Raw genomic sequence first — 19,470 nt, 5'->3', positions numbered from 1 at the left:
TACATAGAATCATAAAATACTTGGCCTTTTATATCTGCTTCTTTCACTTAGCATAATATTTTCAAGGTTCATCTATGTTGTAGCATGTATCAGTCCTTCCTTTTATTTTTTTTTTTTGGTAACGGAGTCTCACTCTGTTGCCAGGTTGGAATGCAGTGGTGTGATCTCGGCTCACTGCAACCTCCGCCTCCTGGGTTCAGGCAATTCTCCTGCCTCAGCCTCCCCAATAGCTGGAGCTACAGGTGCAGGCCACCAGGCCCAGCTAATTTTTGTATTATTAGTAGAGATGGGGTTTCACCATGTTGGCCAGGTTGGTCTCGAGCTCTTGACCTCGTGATCCTCCTGCCTCAGCCTCCCAAAGTGCTGGGATTACAGGCGTGAACCACCACACCCGGACCCCCGGGTCTCTTTTATAAGAGGGCTCCAGTTTTCGGCTATTATGAATTCTGTTATGCACATTTGTATACAAGTTTTTGTGCAGACGTGCTTTCATTTATTTTCGAGATACCTAAGAGTGAAATTGCTGAGTCATATGACGACTCTGTTTTTTGTTTTGTTTTGTTTTGTTTTTGAGATGGAGTCTCACTCTGTCTCCAGGCTGGAGTGCGGTGGGCATGATCTCAGCTCACTGCAACCTCCGCCTCCCGGGTTCAAGTGATTCCCCTGCCTCAGCCTTCTGAGTAGCTGGGATTACAGGTCCATGCCACTACACCTGGCTAATTTTTTGTATTTAGTAGAGACAGGGTTTCGCCATGTTGGCCAGGATGGTCTCGATCTCCTGACCCCATGATCCGCCTGCCTCAGCCTCCTAAAGTGCTGAGATTACAGGCGTGAGCCACCGCGCCCGTCCTTTTGTTTTTTTAAGAGACAGGGTCGGCTGGGTGGCAGTGGCCCAGGCTTGTAATCCCAACACTTTGGGAGGCCAAGGCAGGTGGATCACCTGAGGTCAGGAGTTCGAGACCAGCCTGGCCAACATGGCGAAACCCTGTCTCTACTAAAAATGCAAAAATTAGCCGGGCGTGGTGGCGCAACCCTGTATTCCCAGCTACTCAGAAGACTGAGGTGGAGAATTGCTTGAACCTGGGAGGCGGAGGCTGCAGTGAGCTGAGGTCATGCCACTGCACTCCAGCTTGGGCAACAGAGTGAGACCACATCTCAAAAAAAAAAAAAAAAGACAAGGTCTTGCTCTGTGCCCAGGCTGGAGTACAGTGGTGTGATCATAGCTCACCGCAGCTTCAACCTCCTGGGCTCAAGTGATCCTCCCTCCCCAGCCTCCTGTGTAACTGGGCCTACAGACATATGCTACCATGCTTGGTTAATTATTAAGTTTTTTGTAGAAACAGGATCTTGCTGTGTTGCTCAGGCTGGTCTTGAACTCCTGGGCTCAAGCAATCCTCTTGCCTTGGCATCCCAAAGTGCTGGGATTATAGGCATGAGCTGCTGTGCCTGGCCATAACTGTACGTTTAACCTTTTGAGGGACTGCCAGACTGATTTTCTAAGTGGCTTCACCATACTGTGTTCCCACCAGCAGTGTTTGAGGGTTTCAATTTCTTTTTTTTTTTTTTTTGAGACGGATTCTCGCTCTGTCGCCCAGGCTGGAGTGCAGTGGCACCGTCTCGGCTCACTGCAAGCTCCGCCTCCCGGGTTCACGCCATTCTCCTGCCTCAGCCTCCCGAGTAGCTGGGATTACAGGCGCGTGCCACCATGCCTGGCTAATTTTTTGTGTTTTTTAGTAGAGACGGGGTTTCACCATATTAGCCAGGATGGTCTCGATCTCCTGACCTCGTGAGCCACCCCGCCCGGCCGAGGGTTTCAATTTCTCCACATCCTTGCCAACACTTGCTATTATCTTTTTTATTATAGCCATCATAGTGGGTATGAATTGGTATCTCATTGTGGTTTTGATTTGCATTTTCCTAATGATTAATTATGTTAAACATCTTTTTATGTGCTTATTGGCTATTTGTGTGTCTTGGAGGAATGGACCCATCAGATTTTGATTTTTAAAATCTAAGATTTCAATTTATTATACATAGAGCATACTAGTTCCATATGTGATCTTTCTTTGAACCTTGGGTCAAAACTGCATGATGTAAGCCTGTTCTTTTCACACATAATCCTTAGCAGAGTAGTTAACTGGACTGAGTAAACATTTAGTAAATTCAGATAGTTGGCATTCGTGACTGTAGATAAAGTCAGCAAGTTTATTTGCTTGTCTAATCTGTTTAGCATATCACTCTTATGATTTGATAAATGTAAAACAAGTATTCTCTCAGGTATTAAGTTAATTGAGTGTGTTTGTTCAAGACCATAGAATTGGTATAGCACAATTATAAGATATCCAGATGGCAAACTTACAAAAATAGGCTTTTTAAGTAGTCTTATGTCTCTTTTACTTCTCAAATCAGGTCATCTCGATGCACTCCTGAGGGGCTTGGTTCTAGGAAAACTAGGAAAAGCAGGACATAAGGCAACGTTAGAAGAAGCCCGTCGTCGGTTTAAGGACCACGTGGAAGGAAAACAGATTCTCTCCGCTGATCTGAGGAGTCCTGTAGGTTTTCATGATAAATTCCCTTGACTTATAGGTAACTACATCATTTTGTGAAGCACGGAACTTTTGTTTTTTTTTTTTTTGAGACGGAGTCTTGCTCTGTCGCCCAGGCTGGAGTACAGTGGCGTGATCTCGGCTCATTGCAGCCTCTGTCCCCTGAGTTCCAGTGATTCTCCTGCCTCAGCCTCCTGGCTAGCTGGGATTACAGGCGCTGCCACCACACCCAGCTAATTTTTGTATTTTCATTAGAGATGAGGTTTCGCCATGTTGGCCAGGCTGGTCTGGAACTCCTGACCTCAGGTGACCCACCTGCCTTGGCCTCCCAAAGTGCTGGGATTACAGGCGTGAGCTACCATGCCCAGCCTGGTACTTTTTTTAATAGCCAAAACTGACCTAAGAACTGACCCAGAAACCACATCTACCTCTATTTTAATATATACTATTTAAGTGGTTTATAGTCCTCTTCTTATTTGTTTAAAGTTTCTCAGTCAGTGTTGCAGTGCTGAAAGGTGATTAGCTGTGCACATTCCCCTGAAAGCTGCTGTGCTCTGCTGGTACAACATGCCATTTACCTTTGTGGTTGCTCACAGGCACTGCTAGCTCCTTAACTACAATTTGTAATATCCACATTTATAATATTTACTTTTTTTTTTTTTTTTGAGATGGAGTCTCACTCTGTTACCTAGGCTGGAGTGCAGTGGTGTGATCTCGGCTCACTGTAGTCCCCCCCTCCTGGGTTCAAGCAGTTCTCCGTGCCTCAGCCTCCTGAGTAGCTGGGATTACAGGCACCTGCTACCACGCCCAGCTAATTTTTGTATTTTTAGTAGAGACAGGGTTTCGCCATGTTGACCAGGCTGGCCTGGAACTGCTGACCTCCAGTGATCCGCCTGCCTCGGCCTCCCAAAGTGCAGGGATTACAGGCGTGAGTCACCGCAGCCGGCCAACATTTACAATATTGTTTACTTGCTTTCTGTCTTTTCTTAGTATTAGAATACTTGAAACAAGGTACATTTAATCAAATGACTTATTTTTTGTCTCTGTATTCTCTTGTAGGTCTATCTGACTGTTTTGAAGCATGGTGATGGCACTACTTTAGACATTATGTTAAAAGTAAGTATATTTGAGAAGGCTCCCATTTCCTGCTTTTGAACTTGGATAGACACACAGTACACCTCTAAATGGTTAAAAAAAAAAAAGTCCTAGAAAAGAAAGATGCATATTGTAGACATGCAAGTATTTTAAAACTGTGAGAGAATTATATGTCTATCCATATATGTTATTATATCAGTATTATCAGTATGATGCCAAAGACATCTTACTTTTCCCCACCTTTTTTTACTCACTTTATGCATCTGAAATCTTTTTTTTTTTTTTTTTGAGACAAGGTCTCACTCTGTCACCTAGGCTAAAGTGACATAATCATGGATCACTGCAGCATCAACCTCCCAGGCTCAAGTGATCCTCCTGCGTCAGCCTTCCAAGTAGCTGGAATTATAGGAGTGTGATAACCGCACCCAGCTAATTTTTGTGTTTTTTGTAGAGACAAGGTTTCACCATGCCCAGGTTGGTCTCAAACTCCTGGGGTCAAGTGATACACCCACCTCAGCCTCCCAAAGTGCTGGGATTACAGGCATGAGCTACTGTGCCCAGCTGAAATTTTAACACTGAAATAAATGTTTGTTTTGATTAACAAGTCACTTTCTTTAAATTTTATCTTCAGTGTAAACTTACTTGGGGTTCTGCCCATTTTAAGCAAAACGTTTGTTTCTGTGCTTAGGTTCTGTGCTTAGAAGGTTTGTTTTTGTGCTTAGAAAAGGGATAGACAGATGATGATCAAGTGTCTCAAGCATTTGAGCTATGGCAGGGTCCTTTATTAATAGACGAAATTAATTCACCTGCCTTCATAGTCTCTCTAGTTTTCCCAGGGTAATTGGCATATAATTAAGCTCTGACTTAGATAAAATATAGATAAAACTTTCCATGTCCTCATAATGGCAGCAATGTTTGAAACTTTCAATCAATAGTAGTACTGTGAAGCAACTGCTATCTCCAGTCCCTATTCATACAGTTCCGGTCTATAAGGAAATGGCTTGAGTGCACTGGCTACATTAGAGGTGGAGGAAGCCAAATCTACTTTTTAATCATTAAATAAAATGTGCAAAATGTGCCTAAAAACCCATTCGTTAAAAGATCCACGCTTAGGACAGGAGTGGAATGTGCTCTACTGTCTCTACCTTTCATGGATTAACAACGCTCTTCTGACTTCAAGGGGGTTCATGATAATCAGCTTCACTGTAGAAATAGCTCTAATGATCATAATTGCAGATCTAAATTCTGATATTTTGGTTTTAAACAAATCCTCTGAAAAATGATTAGGATGTCTGAAAATAGAAACTTTAAGAAAGTTTCTCAAAATGTACTGCTTTACTCCTGTTGTAATAGGTTTACTTTCTTTTTTTTTTTTTTTTTTTTTTTTGAGACAGAGTCTTACTCTGTCACCCAGGCTGGAGTGTAGTGGCACGATCTTGGCTCACTGCAACCTCTGCCTCCCGGGTTCACGTGATTCTCCTGCCTCAGCCTCCCAAGTAGCTGGGACTACAGGCACCTGCCACCACACCCAGCTAATTTTTGCATTTTTAGTAGAGACGGGGTTTCACCATATTGGCCAGGCAGGCCTCGAACTCCTGACCTTGTGATCCGCCCGCCTCGGCCTCCCAAAGTGCTGGGATTATAGGCATGCGCCACCATGCCTGGCCTGCTTTCTAAGAATATAAAAGTTATATTTGGGAGAGCTGGGCATGGTGGCATGCACCTGTAGTTCCAGCTTCTCAGGAGGCTGAGGCAGGAGGAGCGCTTGAGCCCAGGAGTTCAAGGCTGCAGTGAGCTATGATTGTGCCACTGCACTCCAGCCTGGGTGACAGAGCAAGACCCTATCTTAAAAAAGACCCTAAAAAAAGTTAAATTTGGGTTTACCTTCCACCTGAACATTAAGGTCCCTTCTCAGTCTTAATATTCTGTGAACCTATATACTATAAATGATATGTATGAAATGGGATATTTGATTTTTTTTCATCTAGTCCATGATGATATGGAAAAAAATAGGGATTCTGAAAATTTCATGGCAGATACATTGACATTTTCATGTCATGGCACTTTTAAGATTTTCCACAAGTATGTGTGTTTATTAAGAGTTTGCACTTATTTAACCCAAGGGAGTTCACGATAATCAGCTTCACTATGGAAATAGCTCTAATGAAGGTGGAATCATGGTTCTTCAAGAAGCCATTTGGTAAGAGATGAAGAAGGTTGTCTTATGATGCTAATTTGGGAATAATGTGGCAGGGTTAAAAAACATTAATTCATAGTATATTTGAAATGTGGTGTTAGAGTGCCATCTAGTGGACTAAAATAACAGGTTCTCTTTGGAGGAAAATGCTTCCTGAAAGCCAGAGGTTCAGACCTTGAATATTGGAGCTGAAAAGGGCCTTAGAAATTATCTGTCCACCCATCTCATTTTACACATGGGGAAACTGAGACCCAGAGGGATGAAGGACTTAGTCAAGATCATACAGCTAGTTAGAGGCAAAACTGGGACTAGAACCCAGATCTCCCAAGGTCCTATCTATTTTACTGCACTGCTGCTCAGAGTCCAAAGGGGTCAGGCATGGTGGTTCATGCCTGTAATCCCAGCCCTTTGGGATTACAAGTGATGGGAGGATCACTTGAGGCCAGGAGTTCGAGACCAGCCTGGGCAACATGGAGAAACTCCGGCTCTACTAAAAATAGAAAAATTAGCTAGGCATGGTTGTAGTGAGCTAACACCATTGCACTCCAGCATGGGCAACAGAGCGAGACTGTATCTCAAAAAAAAAAAAAAAAAAAAAAATAGGGAGACCAGCCTGGTCAACATAGCGAGACCCTATCTCTGCTTCTTATAAATTAAAATTGTTTACTGAAAAAAAAAAAAGTGTCGAAAGGAAGAGGAAACTGAGAGCTTTGATGAGGTCTCCAGACACTCTGGTCAGTGTTAAATCTTAAGGGGTAGAAAAGATCAAAAGAGTCTTGGAGACATAGCTCTTATACATTTATAGTTCTAATTTTTAAGAATTACAACATTTTGTTTCTGATTATGAAAAAAAGATTTTATATATACATATACTATGGAAGATTTAGAGACTAGAAAAGTATAAAGAGGAAAATAAAACTTACCTATAGTTTAAAAAGCAGGTAGCAAAAACAGCATGTATAACATACTCTCTTTCCAGATTTGATAATGTACATATAGTAGTAATTTTATTTTTTTCTTTATGCTTCTCTGTCTTTCAGATATTCTGCATTCAGTATGTGCTGCTTTTGCAGTTAAAAAGTGTGAAGATGCATAATCCCACTGATCAGAAACCATCATTAATTAATACTACCATTTTGATGTATTTCCAGGGGTTCTCCCCCACCCCTTTTTTTTGGAAACACAGTCTTGCTCTGTTGTCCAGACTGGAGTGCAGTGGTACGATATGGGCTCACTGCAACCTCCACCTCAGCCTTCCAAAGTGCTAGGATTGCAGGCATGAACCACTGCGCCCAGCCATATATATATATATATATATATATATTTTTTTTTTAATTTAGGATCATTCTGCTTCATCTACTTTCTTCACTTAAATACAAGAACATGTTTATGAGATATTTTTAAAATATAACTTTCAATAATGCATTTTTATAAGTAATTACAGTATTCATTTTCAATTTTTCACTATTATAAATTAATTTGATGATTTGGTATAAGATTACTAATGATTAGTTTGTTCTTCTAACACAGAACATTAGCCAGATATCAATAATGTAAAGAATTTGGCTATGATAGATTTTACCTCTTAGATCTTGATGTTAAACTGTTCTGAACTAATGACAGGCTGTTCATCTGGTAGCATTTACATCTAGTGATTTACTTACTGTAACAGCAGATGACAAATTTAGTGCCAAAGCATATTTTTTTCTTTTTTTTTTTGAGACGGAGTCTCGCTCTCTTGCCCAGGCTGGAGTGCAGTGGCACGATCTCAGCTCACTGCAACCTCCCAGGTTCAAGCGATTCTCCTGCCTCGGCCTCCCAAGTAGCTGGGATTACAGGTGGGCACCACCACACCTGGCTAATTTTTTTTTTTTTTTGTATTTTTAGTAGAAACGGGGTTTCACCCTGTTGGCCAGGCTGATCTCGAACTCTTGACCTCAGGTGATCCATCCGCCTCGGCCTCCCAAAGTGCTGGGATTACAGGTGTAAACCACCGCACCTGGCCCAAAGCATCTTGAAAAGTATTCTCTTTCGTTAATATAATGCCCTGCCATTCTTACCTAGTGAGAATATAGAACTTAAGTTTTACCTTACTGGGGAAGAAAGCATATAATCATATGCAGAACATCCAAGGGAGAGTTAACTATTCCTATCTTTATCTTTTTTCCTGTAGCTTCATAAACAAGCAGATATGCAAGAAGAGAAAAACCGAATCGAAAGAGTCCTTGGCGCTACTCTCTTGCCTGACCTGATTCAAAAAGTCCTCACGTTTGCACTTTCAGCAAGTTACGGTGAAAACTGCATTTAGAAGTGAATCGTTACCCATCTGTGACGAGTGTCTCTGATTCAGCTCTGATCCTCTTGAGCTGCCTTAACCCTAACTAAAGCTTCCTTTTCCAGAGAAACTGGCTTGAGTTTTTGTTACTTCTGTTTTTCTCCCACTAGTGGCGAGAATCATAATAGTTGGGAGAGTAAACAAATTGTCTCTCCAGAATGGAAACTATGAGGACAGGGACTCTTGAAAACTGGGAAACTGGCTTATGCCTTTGCTTACTTTGTGTCTCTTCCTTTCTTAAACCTATAGGCTCCTAAGCAAGTATCTGTTGAGCAGTCTGTCTGAACCTGTCTCAGTACCTCGTTCTCATTTTGGTTGATCTTTAGGTTAAACATTATCTTCTTTGCTGAGAACTGCTGGTTCCAGTTATTCCTAAAACAAGGAATAAGTGTCTTCAGTGTGATTACTTCAGTGTCAACAGTATGTTGCACTTTCTGGTACCAGAATATGTTTTTGATACACTAGACTTTTAGCTCTCTTTGTTTTTTTAGGAAGAGGTACGTCCACAGGACACCGTATCGGTAATTGGTGGAGTAGCTGGAGGCAGCAAGCATGGAAGGAAAGCTGCTTGGAAATTCATAAAGGACAACTGGGAAGAACTTTATAACCGATACCAGGGAGGATTCTTAATATCCAGACTAATAAAGGTATGTGAAAAATTTTGAGTAGCTTGCTAATCATGGATATTATTGAGTGACATCCATGATTCACTACACCCATACATTGTGGTCTTTGCTCTTTAAATGTTTCCTATGGCCAGGCGCAGTGGCTCACGCCTGTAATCCCAGCACTTTGGGAGGCCGAGGTGGGCAGATCACCTGAGGTCGGGAGTTTGAGACTATCCTGGCCAACATGGTGAAACCCTGTCCCTACTAAAAATACAAAAATTAGCTGAGCGTGGTGGTGTGTGCCTGTAATCCCAGCTACTTGGGAGGCTGAGGCAGGAGAATCGCTTGAACCCGGGAGGCGGAGGTTGTGGTGAGCCGAGATGAGGCCATTGCACTCCAGCCTGGGCAACAAGTGTGAAACTCCGTCTCAAAAAAAAAACAAAAAGTTTCCTTAAATAGTTACTGGCTTTGTTTAAGGACTTCTCCATCTCCCATCACAAATCCTTTATAACAGACTGAAGTTGGCAGAGAACAGAATGATTTGTTTTTAGGGTAAATGGAAGTTTGTTCCCAGCCTCTTTTAGTTTCACTTACTGTTTAAAACCATTGTTTTGCAGCTATCAGTTGAGGGATTTGCAGTTGATAAAATGGCTGGAGAGGTTAAGGTAAGGAAAATACTGTTTACTCTTCACTTTTCAATCTAGTAAGTAAAAACAATAACCTGGTTTTAATTATAGTATTGGGATAATGTACTGTAGCATCTCTTGTGTTTTTGTTTAGAGAAAGACATCATGCAGGGCTGTAGAGGCCATATTAAGAATTTCCTAAAAATGGCCGGGCATGGTAGCTCACATCTGTAATCTCAGCACTTTGGGAGGCCGAGGCAGGTGGATCACCTGAGGTCAGGAGTTCAAGACCAGCCTGGGCAACATGGTGAAACCCCAAATTAGCTGGACACGGTGGTGCACGCCTCTGATCCCAGCTACTCGGGAGGCTGAGGCAGGAGAATTGCTTGAGCCCGGGAGGTGGAGGTTGCAGTGAGCTGAGATCGTGCCATTGCACTCCAGCCTGGGTGACAGAGCAAGACTCCGTCTCCAAAAAAAAAAAAAAAAAAAATTTCCTAAAAATGGAAAGCCTTCGAATGGTTTATAAACAAGGCAGTGCCTTGATCTGATTTGTGTTATAAAAATTTCAGTCTGGCTGCAATGTGGATAATAGTTTGGAATGGGGAAGAGAAGATGTTGGGAAGCTAACTCTCCCAGCAAGAATGATAGCATAGCTTACAGTAGGGTAGTGGCAGTAGTGGAGGAGACGGAGTAATGGAGATTCAGGGGCTTGAATTTGTTAACCATTAGTTAAACAATATTTATTGATTGGCTTCTCTGTTGTGAGCGTATCTGGGAGAGGAAGAAAAACAAGCCAGGATAATCCCCAGGTTTCTGGTGTGTAAATGTTGGTACTACTTACTGAGATGGAATGGAAAAAGACTTGAGGCCCTGAGAACTGAACCATGATTAGGAGCCTTGAAACAGTAGCAGTTGTCATCTGTGTAAATAAGGTTATTGATTTCTAAAAGGTCTCTGTTTAGTCAGATGGATTAGTCATTCTGTCTTTCACACCTGCGGTGACTAAAGGACAAGCCCTATCATTTTGCCAGCTGGTGTTTAAGAGTTGCTTTGTTTTCTATGAAACCAGGTGTACTCCATTAGAAAAGTTTATTCAACTTTTAATCATTAAGCATTGTGATAAATTATAAACTTAGAAATTGTTTGTTTTACTGTATTAAAAATGTTGGATTCCTGTAATTCCAGCATTTTGGGAGGCTGAGGTGGGAGGATTGCTTGAGCTCAAGAGTTCAAGACCAGTCTGGGCAACATGGTAGGACCCCATCTCTACAAAAAGGAAAAAACAATTAGGCCTGGGAGTGCACGCTTGTGATCCCAGCTACCCAGGAAGTTAAGGTTGGAGGTTTACTTGAGCCCAGGAGGTTGAGGCTGCAATGAGTCATGATCGTTTCATTGCACTCTAGCCTGGGCAACAGAGTGAGACCCTGTCTCAAAAAAAAAAAAAAAAAGACCATGGGTTGTTAAATTATTAGGGCACAGCAGCAATTTAAACTTCTTTGTATTATCATCCCTTACAAATTAATCTTTATTTGAAGCAGCCAAAATGTGTTGAATCCTTAAGTACTCTGTGCTAGGTATTTTGTCAAATGTTTATATGGATTGTCTCTTTAATCTTCTGGAGTAAATATTTTCTCATAGTTGAGAAAACTGAGACTTAGAGCAGTTAATTTTCTCACAGTCACAAGCTAGTACATGACCAAGCCTAGATTCAGATGAGGTTTCACCATGTTGGTCAGGCTGGTCTTCAACTCCTGACCTCAGGTGATCCACCTGCCTCAGCCTCCCAAAGTGCTGGGATTACAGCACTTTTACAGCATGAGCTGCCATGCCCAGCCTATTTTATTTTATTTTGTTTTATTTTATTTAGAGACAGTCTTGCTCTATCCCCCAGGCTGGAGTGCAGCAGCGTGATCATAGCTCACTTGGCTAATTTTTAAACTTTTTGTAGATATGGGGTCTGGGTATGTTGCCCAGCCTGATCTTGAACTCCCAGACTTAAGTGATCCTCCTGCCCTGACCTCTCAAAGTGCTGGGATTACAGGTGTTAGCCATCCTGCCCAGCCTGTATCTATTATATAACTTGGTTTTTTTGATTACTTTAATGCAAATGAGCTTATACCGTACTCTCTTCTTTGTCACTTCCTATTTTCATGTAATTTATGTTAGACATCTGTCGATGTCAGTATAAATAGATCCAGATCATTTTTTATAGTTGTATAGCTTTCATTACATGGATGTTTCACAATTTATTTAGCTAACTACCTACTGTTGGACATTTGGTTATTTCCAAATTTTTGCTATTTTATATAATGCTGCACTTATATAAAATATAGTTTTATATAATTATGTTTAATTATATACTACAACTGTATCTGACAATTGACTTCTATCAAGAACATACAAAGAATCGTTACAAGTTGCCAGGCACAGTGGCTCACGTCTGTAATCCCAGCGCTTTGGGAGGCCAAGGTGGGTGGATCTCTTGAGCCCAGGAGTTGGAGACCAGCCTGGGCAACATGGGGAGACCCCGTCTCTACAAAAATACAAAACTTAGCCAGGCATAGGGGCACACATCTGTAGTTCCAACTACTTAGAGGCTGAGGTGGGAAGACTGCTTGAACCCAGGAAGTTGAGGCTGCAGTGAGCCAAGATCATACCACGGCACTCCAGCCAGCACGTCAAAGGCCCTGTCTCAAAAAAAAAAAAAAAAAAAAGGAAGAAGGGGGGGCGGTAAATAAGCAGAGTATAAATCACCTCATCCAACCTTATTGGAACCAGTAGTTGACTGGTTAATCAGTTCAAGCAAGGAATCATAAAAACTGATGCATGTGCCGGGCGCGGTGGCTCACACCTGCAATCCCAGCACTTTGCGAGACCGAGGCGGGCCGATCACCTGAGGTTAGGAGTTCGAGACCAGCCTGGCCAACATGGTGAAACCCTGTCTCTACTAAAAATACAAAAGTTAGCCATGCATGGTGGCACACGTCTGTAATTCCAGCTACTCAGGAGGCTGAGGCAAAAAAAAGAAGAAGAAATACTATGTGAAGCCTTTTTATAAGGGCATTAATTTCATTCATGAGGGCAGAGCACTCATGACCTCATCACCACCTTGAAGGCCTCACTTCTTAACATCATCACATTAGGTCTTAGGTTATAACATGAATTTTGGAGGACTCAAGAAAAAAAAAGTGAAAGACAACCCACAGAATGGGAGAAAATACTTGCAAATTATATACAAAGTAGGCCCACTTTATTTGTGGAAGATATGTAGCCAGACATAGTGACTCATGCCTGTAATCCCAGAACTTTGGAAGGCTGAGGTGGGAGGATCACTTGAGCCCAGGAGCTCAAGACTAACCTGGGCAACATAGGGATACCCTATCTCTACAATAAATAAATAAAATTACCCAGATGTGGTGACATGTGCCTGTGGTCCCAGCTACTTGGGAGGTTGAGTGGGAGAATCACGTGAGCCCAGGAGGTTGAGGCTGCAGTGAGCCAAGATCGCATTAATGTACCCCAGCCTGGGCGATAGACTAAGACCTTGTCTCAAAAAAAAAAAAAAAAAAAAAAATATATATATATATATATATATACACACACACATATTTTTCTATATATATATATCTATATATAGGTATAGATAAATATAGATATATAAACATATATTTATAGATATATAGATACATAAATATATAGCTATATATAAATATATATTTATAAATCTATCGATATATATATGTAAGAAAATATGTTCCAAGACCTCCAGTGTATACCTGAAACTGCAGGTAGTACCAAACTCTATATATACTATGTTTTTTTCCTATACATACATAAATACATACCTATGATAAAGTTTAATTTATAAATTAGGCACTGTAATAGAATAACAACAATAACTAATAATAAAAGAGGACAATTAGAATATACTTTTATTTTTTTGAGATGGAGTCTTGCTCTGTAGCCCAGGCTGGAGTGGCATGGCACCATCTCGGCTCAATGCAACCTCCGCCTCCCAGGTTCAAGCAATTCTCCTGCCTCAGCCTCCCAAGTAGCTGGGACTACAGGTGCCTGCCACCACGCCCAGCTAATTTTTGTATTTTTAGTAGAGACAGGGTTTCACCATATTGGCCAGACTGGTCTCGAACTCCTGACCTTGTGATCCACCCACCTCGGCCTCCCAAAGTGCTGAGATTACAGGTGTGAGCCACCGTGCCCGGCTAGAATATGCTTTAATATAAGTTACATGAATAGTTTTCTCTCTCTCAAAATACTGTAATATTTGGGATTGCAGCTGCCTGCAGGTAACTGAAACTGCAGAAAGCATAAGGGGGACTACTGTATCTGACAATGGACTTGGATCTAGAATACATAAAGAACTCTTACAACTTGATAATAAAAAGGATATAACCCAATTTTAAAATGGACAAAAGATCTGAAGAGATATTTCTCCAAAGAAGATATACAAGTGGCCAATAAGGGCCAGGTGCTGTGGCTTATGCCTATAATCCCAACACTTTTGGGGGCCAAGGCAGGTGGATCACTTGAGGCCAGGAGTTCAAGACCAGCCTGGCCAACATGGCGAAAATCCATCTCTACTAAAAACATAAAAATTAGCCAGGCGTTGTGGTGCATGCCTGTAGTCCCAGGTACTCAGGTAGATGAGGCACAAGAATCACTTGAACCCGGGAGGCAGAGGTTGCAATGAGCTAAGATTGCACCACTGCACTCCAGCCTGGGCAACAGAGCAACCCCACCTAAAAATAAATAAATAAATAAAAATAAAAGAAAGAAAATAAATGGCCAATAAGCACAAGAAAATACACTCAGTTTCTGTCTTAGACTGTTTGTGCTGCTTTAACAAAATACCTGAGACTGAGTAATTTATAAGCAAAAAATTTATTCCTCACAGTTCCAGAGGCTGGGAAATCCAAAATCAAGGTGATAGCACATTTGGCATTTGGTGAGGGCCTGTTCCATTGTTCCCATTCTCACAGTGGCATCTTCACTTGGCAGGAGAAGAAAGGAAAAAAGAAGAAGAAGAAATGTTATGTGAAGCCTTTTTATAAGGGCATTAATTTCATTTACGAGGGCAGAGCACTCATGACCTAATCACCACCTTGAAGGCCTCTCTTCTTAACATCATCACATTAGGTCTTAGGTTATAACATGAATTTTGGAGGACACAGACATTCAAGCCATAGAAACATCATTAGCCATCAGGGAAGTGCAAATCTAAACCACGTTAAGATACCACTTCACACTCACAAGAATGGCTATAATAAAAAGACAGATAATAACAAGTGTTGGAGAGAATGTGGAAAAATTGAAACACTCATATGTTGCTGGAGGGAAAGTAAAATGCTTTGCAATGAAGTTGGAACTGCTTTGGAAATAGTCTGGCGGTTGCTCCAAAGTTTAAACATAGAGTTGCCATATGACCTGGCAATGCCAGGCTTCATCATATTCCCAAGGGAAATGAAAACATATGTCCACACAAAAACTTATACGTGAATGTTCATAGCAGCATTATTCATAATCGTCAAAAAGTGGAGACAGCTGGGCGTGGTGGCTCCCAACACTTTGGGAGGCCAAGGCGGGAGGATCGCTTGAGGTCCAGAGTTTGAGACCAGCCTGGCCAACATAGTGAAATCCGATCTCTACTAAAAATGCAAAAATTAGTGGGACATGGTATACGTGTCTGTAATCCCAGCTACTTAGGAGGCTGAGGCAGGTGAATGGCCTGAATCCAGTAGGCGGAGGCTGCAGTGACCCAGGATCACATCACCGTACTCCAGCCTGAGTGACAGACTGAGACTCCATCTCAAAAAAAAAAAAAAAGTGATAAACAGATAGGTGAAATGTGTTACATTCCTACAACGGAATATTATTGAGCCATAAAAAAACAAAAGGAAAGAAGTACTGACACATGCTATAACGTGAATGAACCTTGAAAACATTAGGTTACTCGAAAGAAGCCAGTCACAAAAGACCACGAATTGTATGGTTCTATTTATATGAAATGTCCAAATAGGCAAATTCTATCCTAAAAGAAAGTAAATTAGTGGTTGCCTAGGACTGAGGGATGGAGGAAATGGGGAGTGACTGCTCATAGGTATGGGATTTCTTTTTGGGAGAAATGAAAATATTTTAAAATTGATCGTGGTGGCCAGGCACGGGGGCTCATGCCTATAATCCCAGCACTTTGGGAGGCCAAGGCGGGCAGATCACCTGAGGTCGGGAGTTCGAGACTAGCCTGACCAACGTGGAGAAACACCGTCTCTACTAAAAATGTAAAATTAGCCAGGCATGGTGGTGCATACCTGTAATCCCAGCTACTCGGGAGGCTGAGGCAGGAGAATCGCTTGAACCAGGGAGGTGGAGGTTGCAGTGAGCTGAGATCGTGCCACTGCACTCCAGTCTGGCGAGAGAGTGAGGGACGATAAGTGCAATGGTGCTGTTTCAGGCAGAAGCTTGTCAGGTTTGCTGTGGTGTGGCTAATGTGGAAGGACTCAGTGGGAAGGAAAAGAGATGAGGGCAGACTAGCGGGCAGGGCCAAGTTAAAATAAAGCCATATGCATACTGTTACATTTTTTTACTCGTCCAATATATTTCATTAAATATAGACAAAACTTATTATAAATAAAGATACAACTTATGATGTTTGTAAGGTCATCTGTTATTTGCACTCCTTTTTTTTTTTTTTTTTTTTTTTGAGATAGGGTCTCACTCTGTCACCCAGGCTGGAGTGCAGTGGTGCAACCACAGCTCACAGCAGCGTCAACCTCCTGGGCTCAAGCGCTCCTCCCACCTTAGCCTCCTGAGTATCTGGGACTACAGGCACATGCCACCGTGCCCCACTAATTTTTTATTTTTTGTAAAGACAGGGTTTCTCCATGTTACCCAGGCTGGTCTCAAACTCTTGAGCTCAAACAATCGACCCACCTTGGTCTCCCAAAGAGCTAAGATTACAGGCGTGAGCCACTGTGCCTGGCTTCTTATTTGCATTTGTGATTTTAAAATTCCCTGTTTTTTATCATAAGATTGTCAGGTGCTTTCTGGACAGGAAATGCCTTAATATATGACTCAAAATACAAACAAATGTCGGTGATCAAATGCATATCTACGTCTTCAATCGAAATATATATACATATAAGTCATTAACGAAGACAAATGAGAACATGAAATTCATGATGTGTTTTCTTTTCCACCGCCTAGCCCCCTAAAGGAGAGATCTTTTTCACTCAGAGTCCTGGGTTTTGTTTTGTTTCATGATTTGCTTTTTTTTTTTTTAATAAGAGTTTATTTATTTATTTATTCGAGACAAGGTTTCACTCCCATCAGCCAGGCTGGAGTGCAATGGCGTGATCTCAGTTCACTGCAACTTCTGCCTCCTGGACTCAGGTGATTCTCTTGCCTCAGCCTCCCAAGTAGCTGGGACTACAGGTACATGCCACTGCATCCAGCTAATTTTTTGTAGAGACAGGGTTTCACCATGTTGGCCAGGCTGGTCTTGAACTCCTGAGTTCAAGTGATCTGTCTGCCTCTGCGTCCCAAAGTGCTAGGGTTACAGGAATGAGCCACCGCGTGGCCAAAAGAGGTTAATTTTTAAAGAAAGTTGACTTCTTTGAAAAAGTAGAAATGAGGCTGGGCGCGGTGGCTCACACCTGTAATTCCAGCACTTTGGGAGGCCGAGGCAGGTAGACCTCTTGAACTCAAGAGTTTGAGACCAACCTGGCCAACACGGTGAAACCCTTTCTCTACTAAAAATATAAACATTAGCCGGGTATGGTGGCAGGTGCCTGTAATCCCGGCTACTCGGGAGGCTGAGGCAGGAGAATCTCTTGAACCTGGGAGGCGGAGGTTGCAGTGAGCCAAGATCGTGCCATTGAACTCCAGCCTGGGCAACAAGAGCAAAACTCAAAAAAAAAAAAAAAAAAAATTGTACATTCCCACTCTAATTGCTAAAATAAAATGTTGGATGATGAAAATCAATTTTGTAGGTATCAATAAGTTACAAGAGCATGGCTTATTTAAAAAAAAAAAAAAGTGGGCCAGGTTACCTAGATGAGCTGCAAAGCAAGGAAACTGAATTTTCTTTTCTTTTCTTTTTTTTTTTTTTTTTTGAGACGGAGTCTCGCTCTGTCGCCCAGGCTGGAGTGCAGTGGCGCAATCTCGGCTCACTGCAAGCTCCGCCTCCCGGGTTCACGCCATTCTCCTGCCTCAGCCTCTCCGAGTAGCTGGGACTACAGGCACCCGCCACCACGCCCGGCTAATTTTTTGTATTTTTAGTAGAGACGGGGTTTCACTGTGGTCTCGATCTCCTGACCTCGTGATCTGCCCGCCTCGGCCTCCCAAAGTGCTGGGATTACAAGCGTGAGCCACCGCGCCCGGCCGCAAACTGAATTTTCTTATCGAAGAGCCAATCCTCATACTTAAAATTTCCCATGACTACGTGGAAATTCTTTCACTTACCAGAAAGACCTGATTGGCACTTTCACTGAGAGTTCAGTCATCTGGGCTGTCGACAGGTGTCTGACGTGTAAACTTGGAATCAAACTAACTTACATCCTCTTCAGATTGCTTTATACAAACAAAATAATTTAGAAAATAATGAATAGTCCATATGACATCAACCAAATGCACCGTAAGCTCTGGGAGCTCTTTTCTCAGGGGTTAACCATAATAAAGTATTAGAATAGTCTTAGCAGGCACAGAATGAAGAAAAAAATGCAAGTGGAAAGTACTGAGTCAAATTACATCTTCAAATCTTAAAACATGCACTAAATAGATTTTAGTATACTGTTATTCCTATTAAAAATGTGAATATATCGACTGGGCATGGTGGCTCACGCCTGTAATCCCAGCACTTTGGGAGGCTGAGGCGGGCAGATCATGAGGTCAGGAGTTCGAGACCAGCCTGGCCAATATAGTGAAACCCTGTCTCTACTAAAAATACAAAATATTAGCCGGGCATGGTGGCGGGCGCCTGTAATCCTAGCTGCTTGGGAGGCTAAGGCAGGAGAATTGCTTGAACCTGGGAGGCAGAAGTTGCAGCAAGCAGAGATTGTGCCACTGCACACCAGCCCAGGTGACAGTGCGAGAGTCTGTCTCAATAAAAAAAAAAAAAAAAAGTGAATATATTCTGCTCAAAACAAGCTGGAAAAAAATGTGAATATCAATTTCCCCTCTCACAAAGCTTCAGTGTGCCTAGTCCACTGGCTAAATCCCTGTTTAGAGATAATTAGTTCAGTTGGCTACTGCAGGTTTGTAATAAACCTGAAAAACTACTGAAGCAGAGTTAAAACATGAGTAACACTGGTAAGATGCTCCAGTTAAAGTTTCTTCCCACAGCTTATTTCATTCCTTTAGAAATCTAAAGGAGCAAAAATAATTTTCTATTCTGCATGGGCTATGTTATATTTCCTTATGAAAGTATATTATCACTTCAGTTCTAACCATGAGATTTATTTATTTAATTCCTTCTCTCTTTCCCAAAATATCGGGTTAGACTCTTGGGCCAAATATAGGAAGTAAATAATAATTTAGAATATCTGACTTAATACTAAAAGATGGCCACATTGACCTTATAATTCTCTTAGAGCCCAGACTGTGAACTTGCACTCCCTGGAGGAATGGCTGATGTCAAGTGTGGGGAAAATGTGCAAGATAAACGCAGAACACCAGTTTCCTTATTTTGCTCTCTCGCACAACACCAGACAATGTGCTCATGTCAAAAGGACTCAGAACCCAACATGAAGATGCACCCAGCATTCAAGGAAGGGAAAAAATGAGCATCAATAAAAATAACTGCCAGGTGCGGTGGCTCACGCCTATCATCCCAACACTTTGGGAGGCAGAGGCAGGTGGATTGCTTTTGAGCTCAGGATTTGAAGACCAGCCTGGTGAATATGGCAAAACCCCGTCTCTACCGGAAGCACAAAAATTAGCTGAGCATGGTGGTGTACCTGTGGTCCCAGCTACTCAAGAGGGTGAGGTGGGAGAATTGCTGGAGGCCGGGACGTCAAGGCTGCAGTGGGCAGAAATTATACCACTGCACTAC

The 19,470-nt window shown here is 42.1% G+C and overlaps 1 protein-coding gene and 1 long non-coding RNA gene across 2 annotated transcripts in view; one reads left to right on the top strand and one right to left on the bottom strand.

Moving 5' to 3' along the window:
* The window catches only part of LOC129469891 (uncharacterized), a 78,562-nt gene that overhangs the window by 22,942 nt on the left and 36,150 nt on the right, over positions 1-19,470 (top strand). The window contains 5 exon segments of the mRNA XM_063628664.1: positions 2,410-2,552; positions 3,606-3,662; positions 8,012-8,123; positions 8,669-8,820; positions 9,399-9,446. Coding sequence (XP_063484734.1) covers positions 2,410-2,552; positions 3,606-3,662; positions 8,012-8,123; positions 8,669-8,820; positions 9,399-9,446 — 512 coding nt within the window.
* On the bottom strand, positions 14,288-18,098 carry LOC134735221 (uncharacterized). Its single transcript, XR_010118072.1, has 2 exons — positions 17,883-18,098; positions 14,288-14,410 (listed from the first exon to the last, which is right to left on the bottom strand). It is a non-coding gene; the product is annotated as an uncharacterized lncRNA (long non-coding RNA).

This window comes from Symphalangus syndactylus, chromosome 20 (genome assembly GCF_028878055.3).
Source record: "Symphalangus syndactylus isolate Jambi chromosome 20, NHGRI_mSymSyn1-v2.1_pri, whole genome shotgun sequence".
In the NCBI taxonomy this organism is placed as follows: Eukaryota; Metazoa; Chordata; class Mammalia; order Primates; family Hylobatidae; genus Symphalangus; species Symphalangus syndactylus.
Note: the sequence above shows the minus strand (reverse complement) of the source record. Positions and strands in the feature narration are given on the sequence as shown.